At 46.1% G+C, this 9662-nt stretch overlaps 1 protein-coding gene across 5 annotated transcripts in view; it reads left to right on the top strand.

Annotated features, from left to right (window-relative positions):
* The first annotated feature begins 8684 nt into the window (after window positions 1-8684).
* Window positions 8685-9662, top strand: part of C17H8orf76 (chromosome 17 C8orf76 homolog) — a 43039-nt gene continuing 42061 nt past the window's right edge. For all 5 annotated transcript variants that reach the window (XM_033842916.2, XM_033842915.2, XM_033842917.2 and 2 more), the window contains exon 1: window positions 8685-8841. In XM_033842916.2, the coding sequence (XP_033698807.1) occupies window positions 8725-8841 (117 nt within the window). In that variant the 5' untranslated portion in view covers window positions 8685-8724. The remainder of the gene's footprint in view (window positions 8842-9662) is intronic.

The raw sequence follows: 9662 nt of genomic DNA, 5'->3' as shown, positions 1-9662 counted from the left end.
TTTTTTAATTAAATTTATTTATTCATTTATTTTTGGCTGCATTGGGTCTTAGTTGTTGCACGCGGGCTTTCTCTTTTTGTTTTTTTTTGGTTTTGGTTTTGGTTTTTTTTTTGCGGTATGCGGGCCTCTCACTGTTGTGGCCTCTCCCGTTGCGGAGCACGGGCTCCGGACGCGCAGGCTCAGTGGCCATGGCTCACGGGCCCAGCTGCTCCGCGGCATGTGGGATCTTCCCGGACCGGGACACGAACCCGTGTCCCGTGCATCGGCAGGCGGACTCTCAACCACTGCGCCACCAGGGAAGCCCCACGCGGGCTTTCTTTAGCTGTGATGAGTGGGGGCTACTCTTTGTTGCAGAGCACGGGCTTCTCACTGCGTTGGCTTCTCTTGTTGTGGAGCACAGGCTCTGGGCATGCAGGCTTAAGTAGTTGTGGCATGTGGACTCAGTAGTTGTGGCTCGCGGGCTCTAGAGCACAGGCTCAGTAGTTGCGGCACACAGGCTTAGTTGCTCTGCAGCATGTGGGATCTTCCTGGACCAGGGATCGAACCCGTGTCCCCTGCATGGGCAGGTGGATTCTTAACTGCTGCACCACCAGGGAAGCCCTAAGCTTACTTTTTTCCCCTTCGTTCTGTTAACATGATGTAGTACATTGATTCATTTTCTTTTGCTGAGTCACTCATATTCCTAGGATAAATCCCACTCGGTTATGGTGTGCCATACTTTTGATATGCTGTTGTATTATGTTTGCTAGTATTTTGTTGAGGATTTTCACACTTACATTCATAAGGGATATTGGTCTATACGCATCTCTTCTTGTGATGTCTTTATGACATATGGTAAAAGTATGTTTAGTTTTGTAAGAGACTGCCAAACTATCCTCCAAAGTGGTTATACCATTTTGCATTCCCACCAGGAATGAATGAGAGTTCCTGTAGCTCCACATTCTCACCAGCATTTGGTGTTGTCAACATCCTGGATTTGGGCCATTCTAATAGGTATGTAGCGGTATCTCACTGTTGTTTTAATTTACATTTCCTTGACGACATATGGTGTTGAGCATCTTTTCATGTGCTTATTTGCCATCTGTATATCTTCCTTGGTGAGATTTCTGTTAAGGTCTTCGGCATGCTTTTATTTTTATTTTTTTTGTGGTACGCGGGCCTCTCACTGTTGTGGCCTCTCCCGTTGCGGAGCACAGGCTCTGGACGCGCAGGCTCAGTGGCCATGGCTCACGGGCCCAGCCGCTCCGCGGCATGTGGGATCTTCCCGGACCGGGGCACGAACCCGTGTCCCCTGCATCGGCAGGTGGACTCTCAACAACTGCGCCACCAGGGAAGCCCTTTGGCCTGCTTTTAAATCAGGTTGTTTGTTTTCTTACTAAGTTTTAGGAGTTCTTTCTATATGTTGGATAACAGTCCTTTTTTAAAAAAAAATTCTATTTATTTTTTGGCTGCATTGGGTCTTCCTTGCTGCATGCAGGCTTTCTCTAGTTGCGGTGAGCGGGGCTACTGTTCGGTGTGGTGTGCAGGCTTCTTGTTGCAGTGGCTTCTCTTGTTGCAGAGCACGGGCTCTAGTTTTGTGGGCTCGGTAGTTGTGGCTTGCACGCTCTAGAGCGCAGGCTCAGTAGTTGTGGCACACGGGCTTAGTTGCTCCGCAGCATACGGGATCTTCCCGGACCAGGAATCGAACCTGTGCCCCCCCTGCATTGGCAGGTGGATTCTCAACCACTGTGCCACCGGGGAAGTCCCTGGATAACAGTCCTTTATCAGATTTGCCTTTTGCAAATATTTTCACCCAGGTTATGGCTTGTCTTCTCATCCTTTTGAAACTGTCTTTCATAGAGCAGAAGTTTTTAATTTTAATGAAGTCCATTTCATCAATTATTTCTTTCATGGATTATGCCTTTGGTGTTGTATCTAAAAAGCCATTGCCATACTGAAGGTCATCTTGGTTTTCCCCATGTTATTTTCTAGGAGTTTAATAGTTTTGCATTTTACATTTAGATCTATGATCCATTTTGTGTTACTTTTTGTGAAGGGTGTAAGGTGTGTGTCTAGATTCTTTTTTTTTTTTTTTTTTTGCCTGTGGATGTCCAGTTATTCCAGCACCATTTGTTGAAGACTATCTTGAAATACAAAGTACCTTAGTGGAATTAAGCTCTCTTTCTCCTTGACTTCCTTTGCACTTTATATTTCTCTTAAGGGGTTCATTACTTTCAATCTTGTATTATATTCAGGCCCTTGTTCATTAACTGTTTTTTACACAGGTACACAGCTGCTTTGACTGAAATAATACATTTATGTTATTCCTTCTGTCTGGCTTGTTCTTCTGACGTCACCACCACAGTTGCTGCCCCCTTGAGGCCTCCCTCATTCCCTTCCTGCTCTAGTCAATACTGACTGCTCCCCCTACATCTACCCAGCAGGTCCTAGTTGACTCTGTATGTACATCTATTTCACTATCTTATAGCACTTTGAAGGCAGAAACCACATTTTAAAAAAAATTTTTTTAAGCTAACATTTATTGAACACTATGTGTCAAGCACTGGATTGAGAGAGTTACATGATTTATTTCAATCCATGGATGATCCATGAGGTAGATATTATTATTACCCCCACGGTATAGATAAGGAAAGCAAGCCTCACAAAGGCTCAAATTCACACACCTAGTAAGTGTTGGAGGCATAAAACATGAACTGTCTCCAGAGCTCTCACCCTTAACCACTGCCTCTAGTGCCTAGCCTTGTCTTCACAAAATTGTTGCTCAGTAAATGTTCATCAAATTGCACTGAAGATTGCAAGTTTGGGAGCCAGGAGAGAAAAAAGCAATGCCGCTGGTTGTGCACATAGCCGGTGTTGGCAGGCAGTGTTTGTCTTTGGGGCAACAGCCAGTGATACTGGAATGAAATGATCTCAGCAAGAGACAGTACACTCCACAAGTCCTGAGAAAATTTCATTTGGCTCAGGAGTTGCTGACCTGAATAAAAGGGCATGAAATTGAGTTTTGTAGAGGGAAAGAGGAAAGAGGCCAAAATTCAGCTACAGAGTCAGATCATATGACAACCGAGGGAGTGATGGCAAAATAATGCGACATCATGGGCACCAGACACAGTAAATACAATAAAGTACAGCCAAGAAGCTTACGGGTACTGGCCACTTGCCAGATTCTGCTCCCCCAGACCACTGTCTCCCAAAAAGGAGTGTCATCTGGGACCTACCGGACTGCACTGAATCAATCTGGTTGTGCCTTACACACACACACACACACACACACACACACACACAAGCATAATGATTGATTGCTTAGAATGGGCTCCGCTAGGATTACTTTTTTTTCTCTAAGTTAGTTTTCTCTTTAAATTTAACCTTCAGTTTTGAGTCACTTAGTTGGCTGCTGCATCAAATGATTCTTCGGCTTTATAGGGTCTCCCAGTGATGCCCGATGGGATCAGCACAGCCCCAGGTGCTAGTTGCTAACGCCTATAAAATACCACGCACCCCCACAAAGGAGAATCATTTAACAGTTCTTTGGACTTCATCTTCAAAAGTAGCCAAAGAATTCAAGTGACACGTTATCCCAGAAAATCTTTTGCAATCAGTGAACTTACGGTATAACTAAGAACATTCAGAATACTACACACAGAGTTTAGTTGATCTTGGTATAGTGGTAGGACAGCAGTGATTATAAAATGAAAGTAACATGTACATGCTCTGTTGGGGGAGACTAAAGGGAAAGAGGTGTTCGGCCTAGAAAAACATTTCTCAGTGGATTTCCTATGAAGTCAATGTGTCTTGGGTTTAACTTTGAAACAAATTTAAAAATTTAAAAACTGAAAAAAAAAATACAGCCAAGAAGCTAGTAAGATGCAATACTTGAAGTCTGGGATCATTAGATCATTCGTTCTTTCAATAAACATGTGTTGTGCACACGATTTGCTCCCTGCCTGGCTACCCACCCTCCCGTCTCAGGCCACACAGCAAGCTCTGCTGCACGCTCGCCCGGCCTCGGCGCCGTGGCTCGCCTCCCACTCATTCTTGCCTTGCAGTTTTTCAGATACTCTTGCTCCAGATGTCCTCTTGGCCAGCTCCTTCTCTTCACTCCAGGCTCAGCTCTTCAGAGGCACCTTCCATGGCCACCCTACATGAAGGAGTCCCTTATACATCATCCCTCAAATTTTCTTTGTAGCGCTTAACATGGTCTAAAACTACCTTGGTCGTTTACTTCCTTGTTTATTATTTGTCTGCCCACTACAACTGAAGTTCCATGAGGGCAAGGATCTCATCTGTCTTATTTATCACTGTATCCTCCACTCTGAAAACAGTCCTTGCTTATAGCAGGTACTCAATGCATTTTAGTTGAATCAATGAATGTACCAACTATAAAAACTTACAGAATATGGGAAATAAATGAGCAAGCTTAATACGGTAATATAAATTAATAAATACTTGAGAATTAGTGGGCTGGAACTCATAACAGTAATGAAAGGGTATGCTTTGCTCAAAAGAAACCAAAAGAGATGGAAAAGGAGGAAAAGCAATATTTACAAATATCCATGGAAACTGAGAAAGGGAGGTCAGAGGTAAACTGCTTGGGTAAGAAAAGGAGAGGAAGAGATGTGATTTCATCATGGAAGATGTTTTACACCTGCTAAGCCCTGTTATTCTCTATCCTAGCACTTTGCCACAACCTGTAATTAAATAATTTGCTTGCTTACGTGTTTATCACCTGTCTTCCCCACTTTAATTTAGGCTCTTTAAGAGCAGGGACCATGGGTGGTATCCTCAGCCCCTGTCACAGAGCAGGCCCTCAACAATATATTGGGTGGCACACAGAATGCAGAAGTGAATACTGTGGACCAAGTGTTTCCCTAGAGGACGAGGGGACAGTGTACAGGGGAGAGAATTCTGTGCAAACAGCTAATGATTAATCCACTTAACAAACATGGAGTGAGGGCCTACTGGGTGCCAGACACTGCTCGGTGCTACACACAGAGAGAATGACGCAGTCCCTGCGTAGAACGAGCTCACAGTCTCCTGCAGGTGATGGACAAGTGAGCAAGGGCCAAAAAGCGAGCTTGGACAAGAGCTATCCGGGATGAGAAGCGCCCTGTTAGAGGAAAGCACGTGGCACTATGTGAACCCAGATAGGGGCCATGTAGCCCAGACTAGGGGATCAGGAAAGGCTTCCAGGGAGTCAGCCAGATGGAGGGCACTGGGAGGGACTTTCCTGACAAAGGAAATGGTGAGCCAAAACCTGGTAAGCAGGGAAGGTTGCAGGATGAGGGAAAGACTCAGGGAGAAGAATCTGGGAGGCGGAATCTGGGTAGGACCAGCCTGGGTGTAGAGCAATGATTCAGTTAAGGGGATGGGGAAGAGGCGGGCGGGGATAAATTTTCAGGGGTGATGCACGTGTTCATCACCTTGACTTTGGGGAAGGTTTCACAGATGTATACTTATATAAACTCACTTTCAATGTGTGAAGTTTACTGTTCCTCAATTATACCTCAATAAAGTTGTAAAAACTAAAACACTAAAATAATAATAATGAAACAGTATTGGTTAGGTTGGCAACAGGTTGTAGATGGCTTTGATTGCCTAGCTAAGGGGTGTGTAGTTAGAAAGGTGTCAGGCTTTTTCGAAGCACCTCCAACATCTCCTTTGGGCCAGAGAGGAAAGTGCTAACCTCAGACACCCATCCTTGAGGGCTGGATAAGAACTTCCTCAGGCTCCCTCTTGCCTCACAGAAGGTCTGTATTTCTGGGCAATTCCAGAAGTGCTCTGAAGACAACCAGTCTTCCCACCTTTGATTATAGATGATATTTTGGTGTTCTGCAGGGGAGTGCCTTTGAGAGGCAGAGGTGGAAATTGAGAGGGTCCCGATACTGGGAGTAGCGTGAAGGACTGCAATTGCTAAGTACAGTGAGAACAGTCCTGTCCCTGGAAGCACCCCTAAGAGTGATGTGCTCAGGGCCTCCCAGCCAAGGCCAAGGCAAAGATCCCAGTGGTTGTAAATCCTGTAGACTACGCATCTATGTCTATTTGGCTTCCCTGTCACCTCCCAGCCCCACAGCCTCTTCTGAGCAACAGCAAAGCACCAGAGCCTTCAGCTCTTTGAATGGAAATAATAACGTCTAATTCAGAGAGAGAGAGAGAGATTGTGAGGATTAATTAAAATAAAGCTAATAGGTTGCCCATAGCACAACCTAGTTCGTCACAGATGCTCAATAAATGTTCTCCCCTCTCCTACTCATAGAGAGGACATGAACATGTGACTTACAACTGAGAAATGCTCCTGTCTTCTCCTTCTGCCATTTCTATCCATGCAACAGGCATTGATTGAGCTGCTCTGGGCCAAGCCCTGTCTGGGGGCTGAGTTTACAAGAGTGAAAAAGACACAGTCTCCAATCTCCAACAGTCCATGGTGTGATTAATGCCACGGTGGATAGAAGCATGGGGAAATTACAGGAAAGAGGAAGGCGGGCTGCCTCGAGGAGGTGATAGCTACCTTGCCTGGGGAAACTCAATCACACCCCTCTATCTAAATTCAGATTTTTATAGATACAAATCTATAGAAATCAACTTTTATCACCATCCATACCATTTTAGATGCTTACAGAATTTCCATCTACTCCCTAACACCTGGCATTTCCTAGGTATTTAAGATATATTTAACAGTTACAGAGTGCTCTCCTCTTTTAAAAAAGTATTCCAGGGCCTATCAATTGAGGTGGTGGTTTACAAGCTGGGGTTCCAGACCCCGGGTCCTCAACAGTGATAGGGGTCTTTGAGCTGTTTTCATTATTGCCAAAGACTCAACATCAATCACGTTTAACCTTTCCTCAGGCTTCCCAGGGTCCTTTGGCAGTTACTTCTTCACTTTCATAGAATTCTAACACACAGCGAGGCAATGCTGATAGGCTCAGGCTGGGCAGAGGCTTGGATTGGCTGTTATACAGGATTTGGATTCAATTATTTTTGTAAACGAAAATGAAGCAAGCATTGGTTAATAAATGCAGTTTTATTGCATACACAAATCCTCCACTACTCTGGGGGAAAATAACTAAAAGGGTTCTTAGTGGTAAAAAAGCTGGAAACCCCTTAGCTCAGGAAGCCTGAGTTCAAAGGGCAAAGAACCCTCTTTTACCTGTAAACTGCCCTTCCGTGACTTCCTGACCATTTCAGCAAAATATCTACCTCAGTTAGTTGTTGGGCCAGGAGGTCAGACCTGGGGGCACCTCAGAACAAGAGAGGGTGGAAGTTCCAAAACCAAGGAGCCTTCAAAAAGAGAAAGCTGAAAAAAATCTCCCTGCCTGCCTTTGCTTTTCTCTTTGCACTTGGAACAGGAATTTTGAATGAACATGTATTACTCGCTCGCTGACAGGCACCTTACATGCATTATTTTAATCAATGCCCACTTCACGGATCAGGTCACACAGTGGGCGAATAACTGAACCAGGACCACGAATCCAGACAAATCTGGTGCTTGAGGCCCTTTGACACTATGCTGTATTGCCTTTTGGTAGGACAAGGGCATATTAGAATTAGGGCAAATAAGTTTACCTTCTTTAGACGTCATTGCTTCTCGGTGACAATATTATGGATACCTTTTTTCCTTCACTTTTCTATAAGTTCTAAATTTTTCCTAAGAACTTTTTCTTAATGGCTTTTCTATGGATGGATTCATCAGTAGTTAATGTCTGGAGGCTGTTCTGGTGGAGCTTTCCACCAAGGATATATGAGCTGCTTCTAGATTTGGGGAGTCATCAGCAGAGAGATGGATTCTGAAAAATCAGGGAGTGAATTAGGTTCCCCTAGGGTGAATGTGTGGAGTAGAAATTTGGGTTGAGGAAAGAATCCTGGAAGACAGTTGGTGGAAGAGGAGCTGGTGAGAGTGAGGAGAAACAGGAGGAAAACCAGAGAAAACCTCCATGTCTATTACCTTCTGTGTAATATGGCACAGTAATACTGTGCTGTGGAATACTGGCCGGTATTTTGTCAACAATCTCTACCTTCTTGTCTCAAGGAACATCTTGAAGGTATAAGAATTCTAGTAAATGCTGGTGTTAGAATTCTGGGATTTAGTGTTTTTCTAGGCAGAATTAATGCTCCCTGATGGAGTCCCCAGAGTAAATCTCCATGTCCTCTGTTTTACAAGTGCGTGAATTACTGTACCCTGGTCTTTATTATTGGTGTGTCTCTTCTATGGAGACACGGGGGTATTACTGACTCAATTCTTTTTTTCCCAGCTCTTTGCCATGTAATAATTGATCCTGAGCAAGATACGTAACCTCTCTAAGCCCCAGTTTTTAATGAGAATCATCGTGCCGTTCAGAGGTTGTTAGGAAAGGATACAGTAAAATGGAAGAAAAAAAAAAAGTGCTTAACACAGTGCTAGGAGTATGGTCAATAGTGAAAAACTGGTACCTACCAGTTTTGAACAGCTACCCTGAGGCTAGTGCTTTTTGATGCGTGCACGTAAGGATCGCTCTGTCCATCTCCAGAAACAGAGAAGTCAAGTTCTGTCCTCGCGTTGTGAACCAGATAAAATCTCAGCTCAACGACTCCCAACTTGCCGTGGGCCAAGTCCCGGTCTGGCTCCCGCCCAAAGACTACAAGTCCCAGCATGCCGCTCGCTGGGCCTCGACGGCCCCGCCCCTTCCGCGTTGGCCCGCACTGGGCGCCGCTCTAGGCACCGCCTCCTCTCGATGCTCCTGTCCTGGGCGCGCAATGGAAACCGGCTGCTGGTTGCTTGGCGGCGAGTTCGAGGACTCGGTGTTCGAGGAGAGGCGGGAGAGGCGGCCTGGACCGCTTGCGTCCTACCGCGCCAAGCTCTGCGAGCCGCAGGTGAGAAAGCGGGGCCTCTCGGCCTCATCCCAGCCCCCGGGTCTCGCGCTCCCGGGTCCCGGCCCGACAGCGCTTCAGACGCCCCAAGGCCGCGTGGCCTACCCCCGAACCCAAATCCTCCCGGCACGAGTCCTGCGTCCACGCGGACTCCCTGGTGTCCCTTCCCCTACTCGAGGCGCAGCCGGCTGGGCCCGGCCCCCTCTGCCCCCGAGGGAATCCCCGCGCCGTCGGCCATCAGCTCGCACCTGGCGTTCGGCCTGCCTCCCAGAGGCTTGCTGGCCTCACGCCCCTGCTCTAAAATCTGTAGTAGCTCCCGTGGAGCTTCACTGCTTCTGCTGCCGGGCAGTCAGGGCCCCCAGAAATCCAGCCCCCGCCCACTTTTCAGACCTCAGTGTTGTCTGCTCCCTGAACCGTGACGTCCCACCCACGGACCTGCCCTTGTTCACTGAGTTCCCCCTGCCCATGTTAACCCCGTTCAGATGGTCACAATCGTTCAATTATAGACATTTCTCAAGGCGCACCTTAAATGCCACCTCCTCCAAGAAGTCTTTTCTGATTCCCCCTTCCAACCACATATTTTTGTTTTGACTCCTTTTCCCTCTTTTACCTATTAAAGCACTTGTCAGTATCTCATAAAACTCTTAGACCCAGAATGCTTAATGATCACAGGAGCGTGCGTGCTTAACTTTATGTCCTCCACAGTGCCTGGCAGTTTTTGTTCATAGTGGGAACTCCGTGAATATTTTGAATAAGTAGACTGTTAACCTGGTATTCTTTCATGTGTGTAAATCTCATCTCACCAATAATAATTCCTTTTTATC

This window comes from Tursiops truncatus, chromosome 17 (assembly GCF_011762595.2).
Source record: "Tursiops truncatus isolate mTurTru1 chromosome 17, mTurTru1.mat.Y, whole genome shotgun sequence".
In the NCBI taxonomy this organism is placed as follows: Eukaryota; Metazoa; Chordata; class Mammalia; order Artiodactyla; family Delphinidae; genus Tursiops; species Tursiops truncatus.
This window is presented reverse-complemented; position numbering and strand designations above follow the sequence as displayed.